Source organism: Mustelus asterias, chromosome 21, assembly GCF_964213995.1.
Source record: "Mustelus asterias chromosome 21, sMusAst1.hap1.1, whole genome shotgun sequence".
NCBI lineage: Eukaryota > Metazoa > Chordata > Chondrichthyes > Carcharhiniformes > Triakidae > Mustelus > Mustelus asterias.
In genome coordinates this window covers 16,786,754-16,807,277 of record NC_135821.1, presented here as the reverse complement: position 1 = coordinate 16,807,277, position 20,524 = coordinate 16,786,754, and the positions used below count along the sequence as shown (strand labels likewise).

Genomic DNA, 20,524 nt, shown 5'->3' with positions numbered 1-20,524 from the left:
GCAGAGGGATCTGGGTGTCTTCGTTCATGAATGGCAGAAAGTCGGTACGCAGGGGCAGCATGTAATAAAAAAGGCAAATGAGATGTTGGCACTTATTGCAAAAGGACAATAGCACAGTGGTTAGCAGTGCTGCCTCACAGCGCCAGGGTCCTGGGTTCAATTCCGACCTCTGTCTGTGTGGAGTTTGCACGTTCTCCCCGTGTCTGCGTGGGTTTCCTCCGGGTGCTCTGGTTTCCTCCCACAGTCCAAAGATGTGTGGGTTAGGTGGATTGGCCATGCTAAGTTGCACCTTAGTGTCAGGGGGATTAACAGGATAAATACGTGGGGTTAAAGGGATGGGGATGGTCTTCAGTGAAGGCTGGATGGGCTGAATGGCCCCCTCTGCAACGTAAGGATTCTATAAAAGTAGAGGCGTTGTTGCAATTGTATTGGGTGTTGGTGAGACCACATCTAGAGTATTTGAGTCCAGTTTTGGTCTCCTTATCTGAGGAAGGATGCGGGTGGCATTGGAGGCAGTTCAGAGGAGGTTCACCAGATTGATTCCGGGGATGGAAGGATTGACGTAAGAGGAGAGATTAAACAGTTTGGGCTTGTACTCGCTGGAGTTTAGGACGAGAGGGGATTTGATCGAGGTATATAGAATAAAAATTTTTATAAAAGTAAATGTCGACCAAAAAAATTGCCTCTTATGGGGCAATCTAGAACAAGAGGTCACAGGTATAGGTTGAGAGGCGGTAGATTTAAAACTGAGATGAGGAGGAACTACTTCTCGCAGAGGGTGGTGAGTTTGTGGAACTCGCTGCCCCATAGCGCGGTGGAGTCTGAATCATTGAATGGTTTCAAGAAGGAGATAGATATATTTCTAATTAAAAAGGGGGCAAGAGGGGATATGGGGAACAGGTGGGGAGGCGGATTTGAGACCAGGGAGAGATCAGCCATGATCTGATTGAATGGCGGGGCAGGCTCGAAGGGTTGAATTTCCGGCTTCTGCTCCTAATTCCGATGTTCCCATCTGTAATCCTCAACGTGCACCAAGGTGTCTGTTCAACCTCCAGCGACAGGCCCAGCCCGAGTCCCAGAGAAAGCCCAAAGCGTCAACAAAACCAGCAGCAGCCTCCCTTACTGTTGTAAACAATTTAATAACTATATATAATATAATATATATGTGGAATAAAACACCCAAAATAACACTGAACATACACGGTCCTCGCTCACACCATCAGAATGTCCCGCATGTGTCGAGATCAGGCTATGATCAGCCAGTGAAGGGGGGGGGGGAGAGGGAGCAGGGGAAGGAGGGGGTTGGGGAGGGGGGAGTTGGGAGGGCGAGAGGGAGTGGGGGAGAGGAAGCGGGAAAGGGAAGGGGGAGGTGGGGGGAGGGAGGGGTTGGGGAAGGGGGATGGGGAGGATGAGGGGAGGAGGGGCAGCGGGGAGGAAAAAAAAGTAGTTGAAAATCAAAACTCACCGATATATTTAAAAATAAAATATATAATCTAGGAGAGCCACCCTCTCAAACTGTAGTCATTTACATCAGGAGATCAGATTGTGCCCAGGACGTCTCGGGTTTGGGGTGTGGGATTCTGGGGCCGCACGTGGTTTGTTTTTGGGGGGGGGGGGAAGAGTTTCCGCCGAATCCCCTCGATTCTGGGCGGCGCACAGGCGGAACGCGCAGTTAGGGTTTTCCTCAACGCTCCATGATGTTGGGGTCTGGTCGGGATGAGACACTCCGGCTTCGGGGACGTCCCAGGGTTGTTCCGGGACTGCAGGGGCCCCGTCCAGGTTGGGGGGGGGGGGGGGGGGGGGGGTGGGGGACCCTCAGGGTCCCGGGAGCAGGGGCCTCTTGACGTTCGGGGCGGGGGTCCTTAAGGATTGAGGTTTGGGGCGGGGAGCCCTCAACGTTCTGGAGGTGGGAGACCTCAGGGCTGGAAGGGGGGGGGGGGGGGGGGAATCCAGGTAGGGGATCCCTTGAGGTTTGGGGTGGGGAGTCCTTCAGGGTTGGTGTAGGGGGGGGCCTCGGGGCTGGCGGCTGATGGGTGGGGAGGGGAGGGGGGGTTCCAGGTAGGGGGGGACCCCCTCGGGGTTTCAGGGGTACTTTTGCTCCGAGCATGTTGCCGGTGATTCTGTGTGGTTGCGGTTAACAGTGAGCGTGCCGGGGTCAGCGGGAACGCCCGTGGGGTCACCGTGTTCTGGTCGTGTATAATCATGTCTGATTCACCGTCTCCATCAAACAGGAGCACCTGCGGGAGACAAGAGGAGAGAGAAAGCGTCGGGTTGGTGGGTGGGGTGGATTTGGACATATGGCCACCCACACACTGAACCGTCCAATCTAACCCCCTACACACTCCCCCCCCACCCTCTCCCCACACACACACACTCCCCCCCACCCTCTCCCCACACACACTCTCCCCACCCTCTTCCCACACACATCCGCCCCCTCGCTCCCCACACACTCTCCCCACCCTCTCCCCACACACACTCACCCCCACACACTCTTCCCCCACCCTCTCCCCCACACCCTCTCCCCCACGCACCACCATCCTCCTCCCCTCCCCACACACTCCCCCCCTTCCTCCCTACTCTCCCCTCTTCCTCCCTACAGTACCCCCCAACACTCTTCCGCCCCCCCCCCCCACCTTATTCCCCCGGCCGTCTGACGCTCTGTCCCCGATTCACCCTCCAGCACATTTTACACCCCAGGCTGAACTCTGACCCTGCCAACTGGGCCCTGCATCGCCCAAACTCACTCCCCCACCCCCAATAAACTGTACAGCGCAGCCCCCGTCCCCTCCCTCCAGCCTGTCCACTCACCTGCTTATGTTCTGTCCCAAAGGAATGGATAAGCCTGTGTTTCAGCCTTGCTCTGACTGCTCCGTGCTGTTAGGCTTTGCAGCTCTGTGCTGGAACAGAGAGATGTCAGCATTTCAATTCTCTCCTTTCCTTCCAGCCGACCTTTATTAACCTGTCCCTGCACCCCCATGGCACTGGCTAAAGTCGATGGGATCGCGGGCTTTAGAAATACAGGTATGGACAACAATAGCTAGGAAATGATTATTTATTCGTTTGAGAATGTCGCTTGGCAGGGCCAATTGCATTTTTAGCCATCCTTAATTATTTTTTTATTCGTTCGTGGGCGTCACTGGCTGGGCCAGCATTTATTGCCCATCCCTAGTTGCCCGAGGGCAGTTGAGAATCATCTGCATTGTTGTGAGTCACATGTAGGCCAGACCAAGTAAGGACGGCAGATTTCCTTCCCGAAAGGACATTAGTGAACCAGATGGGTTTTTCCGACAATGGTTTCCTGGTCACCAGTAGATTCTTAATTCCAGATATTTTTTTACTGAATTCAAATTCCACCGTCTGCCGTGGCGGGATTCGAACCCAGGTCCCCAGAACGTGAGCTGAGTTTCTGGATGAACAGTCTAACGATAATACCACAAGGCCATCACCTCCCCTAATTGCCCCTTGAGAAAGTGGCAGTGAGCCTCCTTTGTGAAGTGACTTGCCTTCGGTGAGGGCGATGTAATGGTAACAGCACTTGACTCGCAATCCAAAGGGCCTACGCTCTGGGGACATGGGTTCAAAACTGGTGGAATTTCAATTCAATTCGTAAATCTGGAATTGAAAGCCAGTCATCAAACTATCATCGATTATTGTAAAAACCCATCTGGTTCACTAATGCGCCTCCAGGGAAGGAAATCTGCCATCCTTACCTGGTCTGGCCTACATGTAACTCCAGAGCCAAAGCAACATGGTTGACTCTCAACTGCCCTCTGAAATGGCCAAGCGAGACACTCAGTTCAAGGGTTCAATTCAGGATGGGGAATAATGTTGATCCAACGACACCCACATCCCATGAAATAAAATAAACACAGGCCATTTTAGAGGGGAAGTTAAGAGTCAACTACATTGCTGTGGCTCTGGAGTCTCAGGTAGGCCAGACCGGGTAAGGATGGCAGATTTCCTTCCCCGAAAGTTAAGGTTAAAAGTTAATTTATTAGTCACAAGTAAGGCTTACGTTAACATTGCAATACTAAAGGGGTGTTAGTGAACCAGATGGTTTTTTTCTTAACTAACAATCCAATAGTTAGGCCGCACTTGGAATATCGTCTTCAATTCTGGTCGCCACACTACCAGAGGATGGGGGGAGAGTGTGTGGGGTGTGTGGAGGCTTTGGAGAGGGTACAGAAAAGATTTACCAGGATGTTGCCTGGTATGGAGGGCATTAGCTATGAGGAGAGGTTGGAGAAACTTGGTTTGTTCTCACTGGAACGACGGAGGTTGAGGGGCGACCTGATAGAAGTCTACAAGATTATGAGAGGCATGGACAGAGTGGACGGACAGAAGCTTTTTCCCAGGGTGGAAGAGTCAATTACTAGGGGGCACAGGTTTAAGGTGCGAGGGGCAAGGTTTAAAGGAGATATACGAGGCAGACTTTTTACACAGAGAGTAGTGGGTGCCTGGAACTCACTGCCGGGGGAGGTAGTGAAAGCGGATACAGTAGTGAGTTTTAAGGGGCGTCTTGACAAATACATGAATAGGATGGGAGTAGAGGGATATGGTCCCCGGAAGGGTCGGGGGTTTTAGTTCAGTCGGGCAGCATGGTCGGTGCAGGCTTGGAGGGCCGAAGGGCCTGTTCTTGTGCTGTAATTTTCTTTGTTCTTTGTAATAGTTCCATGGTCACCATTACTGATTAATTCTAAATTTACGTGAATTTAAATTCTCCCAGTTGCTCGGTTGGGGATTTGAACTCGTCTTTCTAGATTATTCCAAAAGGCCTCAGGATAATATGTCCAGCAACCTGGCTGCTGTGCCACAGGTCCCCCCCACTCATAAACTTGTTGGGAATATGAGTCGGTATTCCAGGCACTCTGAAGTTCCTGAATCTTTGGAAAGAGAAGATTACGGAGAAGCAAAAAAGTTGTGGTTGTCGAGCAGAGAAGGTGGAGATTTGATCGAAGGAGGCTTTCGCGAGAGTAATTCACGAGAGTGGCTGAGGGTTAACAGCCTGTGGAGATAGATTGAAAATGACTGCGGGAAGATAAAGAGGTGACACGATGAAAACATGTATATTTTTTAATGGTTCTGAATGCGTAGAATTTGAAATAGACTGTCTGATAGGGCGAGAGACAACAGTAGCCTTCAAAGGGGAATTGGATAAACATTTGAAGGAGAGAATAACTGCAGCAATTTTGGGGCAAGAGCATGATTGAGGGATTAACAAGGTCGGAAGAAACTCGATGGGCTGAAGGGACTCCCCTTTTCAATCTAGAATTGTAAAACTCTACAATGGGAGCAGAGAAATGAACTAAACAAACACCAAACCCCACCAGTCAAACATGAAGACATCATAGTCTGCCATCTTGATACAACACCAAGGTCCCTTTGCGAGTGTGTTCAGGTTATTCCCAATACAACACTGGGTGCAAAGCACATGTACACCTGAAAACATGGTGCTAACTGGGAGCTACTCTGCTCGATTGGTCCTCATTCAAACAGGATTGGGAGACGGGATGGTGCAGAGAAAATCCTTCATTTGTCTATCTAACCCCGTGCTGTACCTGTCCTGGAAGTGTTTGATGGGGACAGTGCAGAGGGAGTTTTACTCTGTATCTAACCCCGTGCTGTACCTGTCCTGGGAGTGTTTGATGGGGGACAGTGCAGAGGGAGTTTTACTCTGTATCTAACCCCGTGCTGCACCTGCCCTGGGAGTGTATGATGGGGACAGTGTAGAGGCAGCTTTACTCTGTATCTAACCCCGTGCTGTACCTGTCCTGGGAGTGTTTGATGGGGACAGTGTAGAGGGAGCTTTACTCTGTATCTAACCCCGTGCTGTACCTGTCCTGGGAGTGTTTGATGGGGACAGTGTAGAGGCAGCTTTACTCTGTATCTAACCCCGTGCTGTACCTGTCCTGGGAGTGTTTGATGGGGACAGTGTAGAGGGAGCTTTACTCTGTATCTAACCCCGTGCTGTACCTGTCCTGGGAGTGTTTGATGGGGGACAGTACAGAGGGAGTTTTACTCTGTATCTAACCCCATGCTGTACCCGCCCTGGGAGTGTTTGATGGGGACTGTGTAGAGGGAGCTTTACTCTGTATCTAACCCTGTGTTGTACCTGTCCTGGGAGTGTTTGATGGGGACTGTGTAGAGGGAGCTTTACTCTGTATCTAACCCCGTGCTGTACCTGTCCTGCGGGTGCCTGATGGGGACAGTGTAGAGGGAGCTTTACTCTGTATCTAACCACGAGCTGTACCTTCCCTGGGAGTGTTTGATGGGGACTGTGTAGAGGGAGCTTTACTTTGTGTCTAACCCTGTGCTGTACCTGTCCTGGGAGTGTTTGATGGAGACAGTGTAGAGGAGCTTTACTCTATATCTAACCTCGTTCTGTACCTCTCCTGTGGGTGTTTGATGGGGACATTGTAGAGGGAACTTTACTCTGTATCTAACCCCATGCTGTACCTGTCCTGGGAGTGTTTGATGGGGACAGTGTAGAGGGACCTTTACTCTGTATCTAACCCCGTGCTGCACCTGTCCTGGGAGTGTTTGATGGGGACAGTGTAGAGGGACCTTTACTCTGTATCTAACCCCATGCTGCACCTGTCCTGGGAGTGTTTGATGGGGACAGTGTAGAGGGACCTTTACTCTGTATCTAACCCCGTGCTGCACCTGTCCTGGGAGTGTTTGATGGGGACAGTGTAGAGGGACCTTTACTCTGTATCTAACCCCGTGCTGTACCTGTCCTGGGAGTGTTTGATGGGGACAGTGTAGAGGGAGCTTTACTCTGTGTCTAACCCCATGCTGTACCTGTCCTGCGAGTGTTTGATGGGGATAGTGTGGAGGGAGCTTTACTCTATATCTAACCTCGTTCTGTACCTCTCCTGTGGGTGTTTGATGGGGACATTGTAGAGGGAACTTTACTCTGTATCTAACCCCATGCTGTACCTGTCCTGGGAGTGTTTGATGGGGACAGTGTCGAGGGACCTTTACTCTGTATCTAACCCCATGCTGTACCTGTCCTGGGAGTGTTTGATGGGGACAGTGTCGAGGGACCTTTACTCTGTATCTAACCCCGTGCTGTCCCTGTCCTGGGAGTGTTTGATGGGGGACAGTGTAGAGGCAGCTTTACTCTGTATCTAACCCCATGCTGTACCTGTCCTGGGAGTGTTTGATGGGGACAGTGTAGAGGCAGCTTTACTCTGTATCTAACCCCATGCTGTACCTGTCCTGGGAGTGTTTGATGGGGACAGTGTCGAGGGACCTTTACTCTGTATCTAACCCCGTGCTGTACCTGTCCTGGGAGTGTTTGATGGGGGACAGTGTAGAGGCAGCTTTACTCTGTATCTAACCCCATGCTGTACCTGTCCTGGGAGTGTTTGATGGGGACAGTGTCGAGGGACCTTTACTCTGTATCTAACCCCGTGCTGTACCTGTCCTGGGAGTGTTTGATGGGGACAGTGTCGAGGGACCTTTACTCTGTATCTAACCCCGTGCTGTACCTGTCCTGGGAGTGTTTGATGAGGGTGATGGTGCCTAAGGAGACTGTGCAATCTCCACCTCTGTCATTGTGAAGGCGCAGTTTACAGTATTACTCACACACCAAGAGTCTCACCTTGTGTCTGGGACATTTCATGGAGAAATTCTCTTCATTCAGAAAGCAATCTGTGAAGGAAGAAAATCAACGTCAACATCTGCAGCAGTCAGTGAAGCCAGTGCTACTCTGGGCCATGTGGGATGGGGGTGTGACTGGCAGCGAGTTACAGGGAGAAAGCAGGAAGGTGGCATTGAGATAGAGGGTCTGCCTTGATCAGATTGAATTGTAAGGCAGGGCCGAATGGCCTACGCCTGCTCCTAGTTTCTGTGTTACAGTGGGTAGAGCGCTGGCATGGAGTTAGTATTGAATTTGCTCAAACTGTATCGCTACGTTCAGTGATCGGTGTATCTGGACATCCAGATCCCACTGCTCCCCCAACCTATTTAGACACTTAGTTCCCAAGGATTATCTGACCTCCTCACACAGAATCCCTACAGTACAGAGGAGGCCACTTGGCCCAACGAGTCTGCACCGGCTCTCTGACAAGAGCATTTTACCCAGGACACCTCTCCTGTCCTATCCCCATAACCCCACACATTTCTTACAGCTAATGCCCCTAACCTACACATCTTTGGACACTGAGAGACAGTTTAGCATGGCCAATCTATCTAACCTGCACATCTTGGGACACAGAGGAGCAATTTAGCACGGCCAATCCACCTAATCTGCACACCTTTGGACTGTAGGAGGAAACTGGAGCACCCGGAGGAAACCCATGCAGACACGGGGAGAACATGCAGACTCCATACAGACAGTGACCCGAGGCTGGAATTGAACCCGGGTCCCTGGCGCTGTGAGGCAGCAGTGCTAACCACTGTGCCATCGAACTCATCCTACCAAAATTCACCACCAATGTTCATCGGTCAGAACATTGAATACAGGACTTGGGATGCCTTGTTAAAGTTGTACAAAACATTGGTAAGGCCACACTTGGAATACTGTGTGCAATTCTGGTCACCCTATTATAGAAAGGATATTATTAAAGTAGAAAGAGTGCAGAAAAGATTTACTAGGATGCTACCGGGACTAGATGGTTTGAGTTACAAGGAGAGGCGGAATTGACTGGGACATTTTTCTCTGGAGCGTAGGAGGCTGAGGGGTGATCTTATAGAGGTCTATAAAATAATGAGGGGCATAGACAAGGTAGATAGTCAATATCTTTTCCCAAGGAGTCTAAAACTAGAGGGCATAGGTTTAAGGTGAGAGGGGAGATACAAAAGTGTCCAGAGGGGCAATTTTTTCACACAGAAGGTGGTGAGTATCTGGAACAAGCTGCCAGAGGTAGTAGTAGAGGCGGGTACAATTTTATCTTTTCAAAAGCATTTAGATAGTTACATGGGTATAGAGGGATATGGGCCAAATGCGGGCAATTGGGATTAGTTTAGGGGTTTTAATAAAAAAAGGGCGGCATGGACAAGTTGGGCCGAAGGGCCTGTTTCCATGCTGTAAACCTCTATGACTGTATGACCTCATATTTCTCAATATTGAAGTTCATTTGCCAATCACATGTCCATTCCTAAAGCCTATTTGCATCTTCCTGGATTTCCTGGACTTCATTCATCGCAGCCGCACCGGAGAACTCCAGCCGCACCGGGGAACCCCAGCCGCACCGGGGAACCCCAGCCGCACCGGGGAACCCCAGCCGCACCGGGGAACCCCAGCCGCACCGGGGAACCCCAGCCGCACCGGGGAACCCCAGCCGCACCAGGGAACCCCAGCCGCACCGGGGAACCCCAGCCGCACCGGGGAACCCCAGCCACACCGGGAAATCCCAGCCGCACCGGGAAATCCCAGCCGTGGGCGAGAGCGGAGGCTTCTGGCACCCACCTCCTGATCTCAGTCATGAGTTTACCGTGCGGGATCTTACTGAAGGCATTTTGAAAGTCCAAATATATTACATCTCCTGCAATATCTTTGTCAACCCTTAACTGACACTTCGCCAAGGAATTCAACAAGATTGGCCAAGCATGAATTTCCCCCTTGGAATCTGTGCCGGTGACTCTTTGGTACATTTGCAGTTTCTAAAGATTTCCTATCAGGACTCCATTATATTTTCCACCAGTGTTACTAAGAGGCCTCGAGTTGCCTGGCCTTGTTCCATCTCCCTTTTTAAATACAGGAATCACATTAGCTGCCCACACGATCCCGGCACCAGTTCCCTTTCTAATGATTTTGATGTTATATATAACATATGTACTTAGCTTCGTATATTTATTATACTGACAAAGCAAAGGAATAGCATTCACAAGTAGGCTTACATTAACACTGCAATGAAGTTATTGTGAAAATCCCCTAGTCGCCACACTCCGGCGCCTGTTCGGGTACACGGAGGGAGAATTTAGCATGGCCAATGTACCTAACCAGCACGGCTTTCAGACTGTGGGAGGAAACCGGAGCACCCGGAGGAAACCCACGCACACGGAGAACGTGCAGACAGTGACCCAAGCCGGGAATCGAACCCGGATCCCTGGCGCTGTGAGGCAGCAGTGCTAACCACTGTGCCACCCATTGTACGTCGGCATTCAGCATTTTATACTCGAAGCTTGATTAGTTTGTCAATTATCTCCCCCTTTTTGTTAATCTTAAATACCTTGTCGATTCCTTCTTCATGTCCATCATGTTAGTCTTTCTGTAATTATTCAACACTTGTTGCATTTTTATATTATGGGGCGGCACAGTGACACAGTGGGTTAGCACTGCCGCTTCACAGCGCCAGGGACCCGGGTTCGATTCCCGGCTTGGGTCACTGTCTGTGTGGAGTTTGCACGTTCTCCCCGTGTCTGCGTGGGTTTCCTCCGGGTGCTCCAGTTTCCTCCCACAGTCCGAAAGATGTGCTGGTTAGGGTGCATTGGCCGTGCTAAATTCTCCCTCAGTGTACCTGAACAGGCACCGGAGTGTGGCGACTAGGGAATTTTCACAGTAACTTCATTGCAGTGTTAATGTAAGCCTACTTGTGACACTAATAAATAAAAACTTTTTCAAAAAAACTGTGAATTTTTTGTGATTATCCCTTACGCTGAAGTTCCTTCTTATAATCTCTGTCCATTCAGAAAGCTTAACACTTTATTCTTCTATTCCTCAACCTAATTTTGTCATTTCACTTTGCTTTCCTAATTGTTTTCTTCAATCTTCTTTGTTCATCAACTGTAGAAAAATAGCTGATGTTTTGGGGGTAAGAATGATACAGGGGAATATAAATGGGTCATTCCTGGCTTGTTCTGTTTCTGCTTCTCAGTGTATGTATTCTTCCTGGATATCTAGGGTTGAACTGTATCCCACTGCTTCTCCATTGCTTTGCCAGTAACATTTTCCCAGTTTATTTTCCCCCCCTCTCTTCACTTTTCAATTCAGCCTTTGTTCGCCGCTGTCCCCCCAGTGTTACTTTGTCTTAACTATGTCCTCAGACTTTACTTCAAAATCTCTCTCTTTTAATTGGATCACTATTCCCCTGATGCTCCCCAAACGCACTTATCTGCTTTGATTCATTATTCATTACTCGATAAGGTCATACTCCCTCTTTTTTTCGCATATTGGATAAGAACGGACAATTATTCACGTTGCAAAATCTCGCTCCAGTTAGGATGAGGTGGTTAAAATCTCCCCTGATCATTCTATGGGGAGAATTCTCTGGCCGTTCACGATGGCGGGATTCTCCGGTTCCGGTAGCAGCGCAGTCCTTCCCGTGAGTTTCACAGTGGGGTTGGGTGACACAATGGGAGATCCCACTGTTAGCGGCGCGACCAGAGAATCCCGCCATTAGTGAACAGCGCGCCACCTCCCGCCGCCGACAAACACACGGCTGGCAAGTCAGAGAATTCCCCCCACATGTTTACTCATTTCACATAAGGACAGAAGAAATAGGAACAGGAGTAGGCCACGTTCAAATTGAATAGGTTCTATGGGTAGCACTGCGGCCTCACAGCACCAGGGACCCGGGTTCGATTCCCATCGTGGGTCACTGTCTGTGCGGAGTTTGCGCGTTCTCCCCGTGTCTGCGTGGGTTTCCTCTGGGTGCTCTGGTTTCCTCCCACAGTCTAAAAGACGAGCAGGTTAGGTGCATTAGCCGTGTTAAATTGCCCCTTAGTGTCAGAGGGATTAGCAGAGTAAATATGTAGGGTTACGGGGATAGGGCCTGGGTGGGATTGTTGTCAGTCCAGGCTCGATGGGCTGAATGGCTTCCTTCTGCAATGTAGAGATTCTATGATTTTATGTCTATTTTAATGGTTGTAAATTACCCAGTACCTGAAGGTAACAAGGTACATTCATTTGTTAATTAAACTCAATTGGGAAGAAGGAAGAGGCAGCCAACACTGGCGCCCTGGTGTATCGGAGAGGTACAATCTGGGTGAGTTTGTCTCTATAGGCTCGAGATAAAGACCCGCATTGGACCCATTCTTCCATAACATGTACTTATCGGAATCAACAGGCCATTCAGCCCTTCGAGCCCACTGCGTCATCAAAGAGAAGGTGCCTATCTTCTGTGTCAATACCGTTCCGCTGCACTACCCCTCTATCTCTCATTAAACGTTCTATCCATCACTGCCTTGGACATACTCAATGAGTGACCCCCCCCCCCCCCCTCCCCCCACAGCCATCTGGGCACAGAATTTCAAAGAATATGGGTGGCACGGTGGCACGCACTGCTGACTCACAAGCCTGGGATCGATTCCCGGCTTGGGTCACTGTCTGCGCAGAGTTTTCCCCGTGTCTGCGTGGGTTTCCTCCGGGTGCTCCAGTTTCCTCCCACAGTGCGAAAGATGTGCGGGTTAGGTGGATTGGCCGTGCTAAATTGCCCCTTAGTGTCAGGGGGAATTAGCAGAGTGAGTATGTAGGGTTACGGGGATAGGGCCTGGGTGGGATTGGTGTCAGTGCAGGCCTGATGGGTAGATTTGCCTCCCTCTGCCCTGTAGGGATTCATTCCCCTCTCAGTTCCTCCTCATCTCTTCTGTTTGATTCCATATTATTATTTTGTCATTCATGGATATATGGGCGTCGCTGGGCCAGAATTTGTTGTCCATCGCAAATTGCCCTTCCAAGCGATTGGCTTGAGATTCAACCACATTGCTGTGGCTCTGGAGTCACATGTAGACAAGACCGGGTAAAGACGGCAGATTTCCTTCCTCAAAGCGCATGAGTGAAGCAGATGGGTTTTTCCGACAATGGTTTCATGGTCATCAGTGGACAGGATTTGAACCTGCCCCCCTCCGCCGCCACTCCTCAGGGTTACCATGGACAATACACCACCTTCCGTAGGCAAGTGCAGCACCGCCCCCCCCCCTAACCCCGGGCCTGCCCGCGGAGCCCACACCCACTCTTACCTGCTTCAATGGCACATATGTAGTGATAGTTGAGTGGGCATCCCTTGCAGTAGCAGCCCAGGGTAGCTCCAGGCTCCTGGCAGTGTGAGCATTTCTGCGAGGAACGAGAGGACATGGTGAGATTGCGCGGGCTACGCACTGCACAGGCCCAAACCAGTCACATAGCGGCGAACAAGACCACCACAGCGGCCCCTACACAGCTCAGCATCACCGACACAGTTACCCAGGCGGCACCCCACCCCGTGTCTGGGCCCAGCCAGGGTCGCCAACTGTGATCAAATGAAGGTTCCGCCCCATGATTTAGCCCCCACCCCGACCCAATAACCCACCCGAGACATCTTCCTACACCAATCGGAAAGCAAACAGACTCACTGCTCAATATTTTTATATCTGGTAAAAAGAAATATTAAAAGACGATGACACAAAGGCAATGATCTGTTTAATATCCCGATAGGTTTTCTCCGGCCATGTCCCCGAGATTCATCTTCGATTCGAGACTCCAGGCCAATCCTGGAAGGTTGGCAACACGACACCCGCTGCATTGCCAGGGCGACTGGGCGGCACAGTCTCTGAAAGTAACCTGACCCTGTTGGGGGTGCGGGGGGGAAGAGGTGGGGGGTGTAGGGGGAGACTGAGGTGTGGGGGTGGGAAGGCAGGGGTATGGGGGAGGAGGCGGGGGTGTGGGGGAGGAGGCGGGGGTGTGGGGGGGGAGGCGGGGGTGTGGGGGGGGAGGCGGGGGTGTGGGGGGGGAGGCGGGGGTGTGGGGGGGAGGCGGGGGGGGAGGGGGGAGGTGGGGGTGTGTGGGGGGAGGCAGGGGTGTGGGGGGGGAGGGGGGAGGTGGGGGTGTGTGGGGGGAGGCAGGGGTGTGGGGGGGGAGGCTGGGGGTGGGGGGAGGCCAGGGTGGGGGGAGGCTGGTGGTGGGGAGGGGGGGGGGGAGGGGTGGGGTTGAGGGAATGTGGAGGCTGGGGGGGGAAGGCTGGTGGTGGGGAGGGGGGGGGGAGGGGTGGGGTTGAGGGAATGTGGAGGCTGGGGGGGGAAGGCTGGGGGGGTGGGCGAGGTGGGGCTGGGGGGTGGGGCGGGGGGGCTAGGGGTGGGGGGAGGCTGGAGGGGGTTGGGCAGAGGCTAGCGGGGGGGAGGGTGGTTGAGGGATGGGGAGGCTGGGGGGGCCAGGGTGGGGGGAGGCTGGGGAGGCCAGGGTGGGGGGGATTGTGGTGGGGCAGGCTGGGGGGGGAGGGGAGGGGGGGGGAGGTGGGTTGTGGGGAGGCTGGGGTTGGGGGGGGCTAGGCGGAGGCGGCTGTGGGTAGTGGGGAGATGGGGGGGTAAGGGGGTGTCGATTATCAGGCGTGTTTTCTGTGCCTCTGTTTGGAGGGGGAAACAATTGAGCAGAAAACGGATTAAAATAAACACAAAATACAGTTTGAAAATGTGATGGGAGCGGAATGGAACTGGAATCAACAACTTGAACTCGGTTTAGCTGCAGAATCCGAATCCTGCACAGAAAAATAAGAAAGCTAAAAGGCTCCAAAGTGAATTTTCCCCTCACTATCGGTCCACACGTCAGCCTCCAGGGTCTCTCCCTGTTAAATCTCAGATTCAGACAGCAAGGAGGAAATCAGACATAATTAATAGAGCCATTTCCCTCACTCAGAGGATTGTGGGTAGAGGCAGTGCCATTGGCTGGTGTGCTGCAATGGCCAGGCTAATGCCAGCTGGGGAAGCTCGGCGGGCAGTGCTGGATGGTCAGTCTCCCATCTGGGCAATGGGAGTTCTATCTAGCGCACGTTAACCTGCCAGGGTGGAGAGTGAAGGGAGGGCAATGCCCTGCCTGTGTGATGTCCAAGATCCCTTGCTACATGGCAATCCACTTTCCACTGATTCAATTCCAAACCTGACCCGATGCCAACTTGGGGTATCCGAAACCTCAGGTACGTTCTCTCAACAGGGGTTATTAAGGTGTGGCGCTTGGGGGCTCAGGACAGTCCCCACAGCAGCCAGAAACCTTGCATCAAATCATTCATAAATACTGGCGTCAAGTGCAGTGATGGATGGGAAGTTGGGACATCTCCGTCACTGTATAACACTGGGGTACAGTACTGGTGGGGACGGGTCTGTCACTGTATAACACTGGGGTACAGTACTGGTGGGGATGGGTCTGTTACTGTATAACACTGGGGTACAGTACTGGTGGGGACGGGTCTGTCACTGTATAACACTGGGGTGCAGTACTGGTGGGGACGGGTCTGTCACTGAATAACACTGGGGTACAGTACTGGTGGGGACAGGTCGGTCACTGTATAACACTGGGGTACAGTACTGGTGGGGAAGGGTCTGTCACTGTATAACACTGGGGTGCAGTACTGGTGGGGACGGGTCTGTCACTGTATAACACTGGGGTACAGTACTGGTGGGGACAGGTCTGTCACTGTATAACACTGGGGTACAGTACTGGTGGGGAAGGGTCTGTCACTGTATAACACTGGGGTACAGTACTGGTGGGGACGGGTCTGTCACTGTATAACACTGGGGTATAGTACTGGTGGGGAAGGGGCTGTCACTGTATAACACTGGGGTACAGTACTGGTGGGAACAGGTCTGTCACTGTATAACACTGGGGTACAGGTACTGATGGGGATGGGTCTGTCACTGTATAACACTGGGGTACAGTAGTGGTGGGGATGGGTCTGTCACTGTATAACACTGGGGTACAGTACTGGTAGGGATGGGTCTGTCACTGTATAACACTGGGGTACAGTACTGGTGGGAACAGGTCTGTCACTGGATAACACTGGGGTACAGTACTGGCGGGGATGGGTCTGTCACTGTATAACCCTGGGGTACAGTACTGGTGGGGATGGGTCTGTCACTGTATAACACTGGGGTACAGCACTGGCGGGGATGGGTCTGTCACTGTATAACACTGGGGTACAGTACTGGTGGGGATGGGTCTGTCACTGTATAACACTGGGGTACAGCACTGGCGGGGATGGGTCTGTCACTGTATAACACTGGTGTACAGTACTGGTGGGGACGGGTCTGTCACTGTATAACACTGGGGTACAGCACTGGCGGGGATGGGTCTGTCACTGTATAACACTGGGGTACAGTACTGGTGGGGATGGGTCTGTCACTGTATAACACTGGGGTACAGCACTGGCGGGGATGGGTGTGTCACTGTATAACACTGGGGTACAGTACTGGTGGGGACGGATCTGTCACTGTATAACACTGGGGTACAGTACTGGTGGGGACGGGTCTGTCACTGTATAACACTGGGATACAGTACTGGTGGGGACGGGTCTGTCACTGTATAACACTGGGGTACAGTACTGGTGGGGACTGGTCTGTCACTGTATAACACTGGGGTACAGTACTGGTGGGGACGGGTCTGTCACTGTAACACTGGGGTACAGTACTGGTGGGGACGGGTCTGTCACTGTACAACACTGGGGTACAGTACTGGTGGGGACGGGTCTGTCACTGTATAACACTGGGGTACAGCACTGGCGGGGATGGGTGTGTCACTGTATAACATGGGGTACAGTACTGGTGGGGATGGGTCTGTCACTGTATAACACTGGGGTACAGCACTGGCGGGGATGGGTGTGTCACTGTATAACATGGGGTACAGTACTGGTGGCGATGGGTCTGTCACTATGGCAAATCCAGGAAGGGTGTCCAGATGCAGCTACTCGGAATCCATGTTTTGGAGCTGGAGCTGTGTTTGGAGTCAGTGAGGAACATTCACAAGAATGGCATCTTTGTGTATAGTAGGTAGAGTGAGGCAGTTGCAACGCAGGTAAAGTGTGCACAGACTGAAAGGGAATGGGTGAGCATCAGGCAGGGTAACAGCAGTCAGTAAGCAGGTAGTGCAGGAGTCCCCTGGATCCATCTCTCTCTCTTATTTTCTGTTCTGGATACCTCTGGGGTGTGGTGAGGAATTGTCCTCACGGGAGTACAGCGAGAGTCTTGGCTGCAAGGTGACCAAGACTGCGGATTGAATATGCAAGAGTATTCAATATTTAGGAAGGGTAGACATAAAGGAAAAGGAAATGGGCTGGCGTTGTTAGTTAAAGATGAAATCATTGCAATAGTGAGAGATATTGACTCAGAACATCCAGATGTAACATCATGTGGGCGGAGCTTTGAACAAAAGGTGGCTGCAAAAATATGTCAATAGCTAAAGTGAGTGAGCAATGATCTGGTGGCACAGTGGTTAGCATCGCTGCCTCACAGCACCAGGGACCCAGGTTCGATCCCCGGCTTGGGTCACTGTCTGTGCGGAGTCTGCACATTCTCCCTGTGTCTGCGTGGGTTTCCTCCGGGTGCTTCGGTTTCCTCCCACAGTCTGAAAGACGTGCTGGTTAGGTGGATTGGCCGTGCTAAATTCTCCCTCAGTGTACCCTAACAGGCGCCGGAGTGTGGCGACTGACGGATTTTCACAGTAACTTCATTGCTGTGTTAATGTAAGCCTACTTGTGACAATAATAAATAAATAAAAATTGAGTATCATGTGGGAAAATGTCCATTTTGGCAGGAAGATTTTAAAAATATAATCTAAATGGTGAGTGAATTCAGAGCTCTGGGGTACAGAGGGATCTGGGTGTCCTAATGCATGAATCACAAAAGACTGGTGCACAGGTACAGCAAGTAATTGGGAAAGCTAACAGAATGTTATTATTTGTTGAGAGGGAAATTGAATACAAAAGTAGGGAGGTTATGTTTCAATTATACAGGGCAGTGGTGAAACCACATCTGGAGTATTGTGTACAGTGCTGGCCGCCTTATTTAAGATGTGGAGTTGCCGGCATTGGACTGGGGTAGGCAGAGTAAGTAGTCTCACAACACCAGGTTAAAGTCCAGCAGGTTTATTTGTCACTCACCTGATGAAGGGGCAATGCTCCGAAAGCTCGTGCTACGAAATAAACCTGTTGGACTTTAACCTGGTGTTGTGAGACTACTTACTGTCCTTATTTAAGGAAAGATATAAGTACATTGGAAACAGGTCAAAGAAGGTTTACTAGACTACTCCCTGGAATGGGCAGGTTCGCTGATGGGGAAAGGTTGGAGAGGCTGGGCTTGTATGCGCTGGAGTTTAGAAAAGTAAGAGGTGACTTGATTGAAACATGTGAGATCCTGAGAGGTGTTGACAGGGTGGATGTGGAGAGGATGCTTCCTCTTGTGGGAGAATCTAGAACTCGGGGGTCACTGTTTAAAAGTAGTGTGTCGCCCATTTAAAACGGAGTTGGGGTGAAATGTCTTCTCTCAGAGGGTGGTGAATCTCTGGAACACTCTTCCTGAAAAGGTGGTGGAAGCAGTGTGTTTGAATATTTCCAAGGGGGGGAGGGAGGGGTGATAGGTTATGGGAGGTAGGAGGGTACAGATTTGAGGTTATCAGATCAGCCATGGCTGTATTAAATGGCAGAGCAAGTTCGAGAGGCTGAATGGCCTACTCCTTGTTTGTATCTTGGTAACAAAGAACAAAGAACAAAGAAAATTACAGCACAGGAACAGGCCCTTCGGCCCTCCAAGCTTGCAAAGACCATGCTGCCCGACTGAACTAAAACCCCCTACCCTTCCGGAAAGAACAAAGAAAAAAGTTTCTCCTCAAATTTCCCCCTCCAAACCCGCATCCGGAGGAAATCCACGCAGACAATGTGCAGACTCCGCACGGACAGTGACCCAAGCCGGGAATCGAACTCAGGTCCCTGGCGCTGTGAGGCAGCAGTGCTTACCACTCTGCCACCGTGCACCGTGTAACAAGGGACAGGATACATTAGTGGGAGTTATCTATAGGCCTCCAAACAATAGAGGCAACGTAGGGGATGCCTCTGAACAGGAAATTAGAAATACATATAACAAAGGTACTGGAGTAATCATGGATGACTTCAATCTGCATATAAACTGGGCAAACCAAATCAGCAATAATACTGTGTCGTTACAATTCCTGTAGTGTGTCCAAGATGGGTTTTCGACCAGTATGTAAAAGAACTAACTAGTGATCAGGCTATCCTAGATTTTGAATTGCGCAATGAGAAGGGGTTAATTAATTTGTTGTGCAGCGTCCTTTAGGGAATAGTGATCATAACATGATTGAATCTACAAACCACAACTACAAACATTCAATCCCTCCACCACTGACGCTCAGTAGCAGCAGTGTGTACTATCTACAAGATGCACTGCAGCAATTCACCAAAGATCCTCAGAGAGCACCTTCCAAACCCATGACCACTTCCATCTAGAAGGACAAGGGCAGCAGATAAATGGGAACACCACCACCTGCAAGTTCCCCTCCAAGTCACTCACCATCCTGACTTGGAAATATATCGCCGTTCCTTTGCAGTCGCTGGGTCAAAATCCTGGAATTCCCTCCCCAACGGCATTGTGGGTCAACCCACAGAACATGGACTGCAGCGAGTCAAGAAGGCAGCTCACCACCACCTTCTCAAGGGCAACAAGGAATGGGCAATAAATGCTGGCCAGCCAGCGATGCCCATTTCCCACAAACGAATAAAAAAAATTAATTGGAAAGTGAAGAAGTCTAACCCAAAAGAAGGGTCCTAAATCAAAAGAAAGGAAACTACAAAGGTATGAAACATGAGTTGGCTAAGACAGATGGGGGAACATCATTAAATTTCCCTCGCAATAATACTCCAATAGCTTTCCTAGTTATTTGCTGTGCCTGCATATGAGCCTTTTACAATTCGTGCACTAGGACACCCAGCTCCCTCTGCACCTTCCTTAAAATGAATAGCCAATGGCTTATATTTAACGAAAGAATATTATCGCTGCAACAGTTATGTATTCCTTTCTGGCGCACAAAGGCAACAGGAAAAGCAGTCCAACCATGGCTAACAAAATAAATAAAGGAAAGTATCAGATCCAAAGAGGGGTCATATAAAATCGTTAGAAAAAGGAGCAAGCCTGAGGATTGGGAGCAGTTTAGAATTCAGCAAAGGAGGACAAAGTGATTGATTAAGAGGAGAAAAATAGAGTATGAGAGCAAACATGTGAGGAACGTAAAAGCGGAAAGTAAAAGCTGCTCTGAGTATCTCGATAAAAAAAGATTAGTGAAGACAAATGTAGGTCCCTTACAATCCATAACGGGAGAATTTATAATAGTGAATAAAAAATGGCAGAATAATTACACAACTATTTTAGTTCTGTCTTCACGGAGGAAGACTCAAATAACTTCCCAGAAATGTGAAGGAACCAAAGATCTAGTGAGAAGGAGGAACTGAAGGAAATTAGTACTGGAGAAATTCCTACTAACTGGGCCCCAGCTATTCATAGAAACATAGAAAAACTACAGCACAAAACAGGCCCTTCGGCCCCACAAGTTGTGCCGAACATATCCCTACCTTCTAGGCCTACCTATAACCCTCCATCCTATTAAGTCCCATGTACTCATCCAGGAGTCTCTTAAAAGACCCTATTGAGTTTGCCTCCACCACCACTGACGGCAGCCGATTCCACTCGCCCACCACCCGCTGTGTGAAAAACATCCCCCTAACATTTCCCCTGTACCTACCCCCCAGCACCTTAAACCTGTGTCCTCTTGTAGCAGCCATTTCCACCCTGGGAAAAAGCCCCTGTTCGCAATATGTATCAACGATTTGGG

At 50.7% G+C, this 20,524-nt stretch overlaps 1 protein-coding gene across 5 annotated transcripts in view; it reads right to left on the bottom strand.

The window, feature by feature from the left end:
* Window positions 1-1,119: 1,119 nt before the first annotated feature.
* The window catches only part of tcf20 (transcription factor 20), a 103,729-nt gene continuing 84,324 nt past the window's right edge, over window positions 1,120-20,524 (bottom strand). For 4 of the 5 annotated variants that reach the window (XM_078237544.1, XM_078237545.1, XM_078237548.1 and 1 more), the window contains 4 exons: window positions 12,907-13,000; window positions 7,607-7,656; window positions 2,809-2,897; window positions 1,120-2,237 (listed from right to left, as the gene is read on the bottom strand). In XM_078237544.1, coding sequence (XP_078093670.1) covers window positions 2,850-2,897; window positions 7,607-7,656; window positions 12,907-13,000 — 192 coding nt within the window. In that variant the 3' untranslated portion in view covers window positions 1,120-2,237; window positions 2,809-2,849. The remainder of the gene's footprint in view (window positions 2,238-2,808; window positions 2,898-7,606; window positions 7,657-12,906; window positions 13,001-20,524) is intronic. The other variant, XR_013500400.1, reaches the window with a different exon arrangement.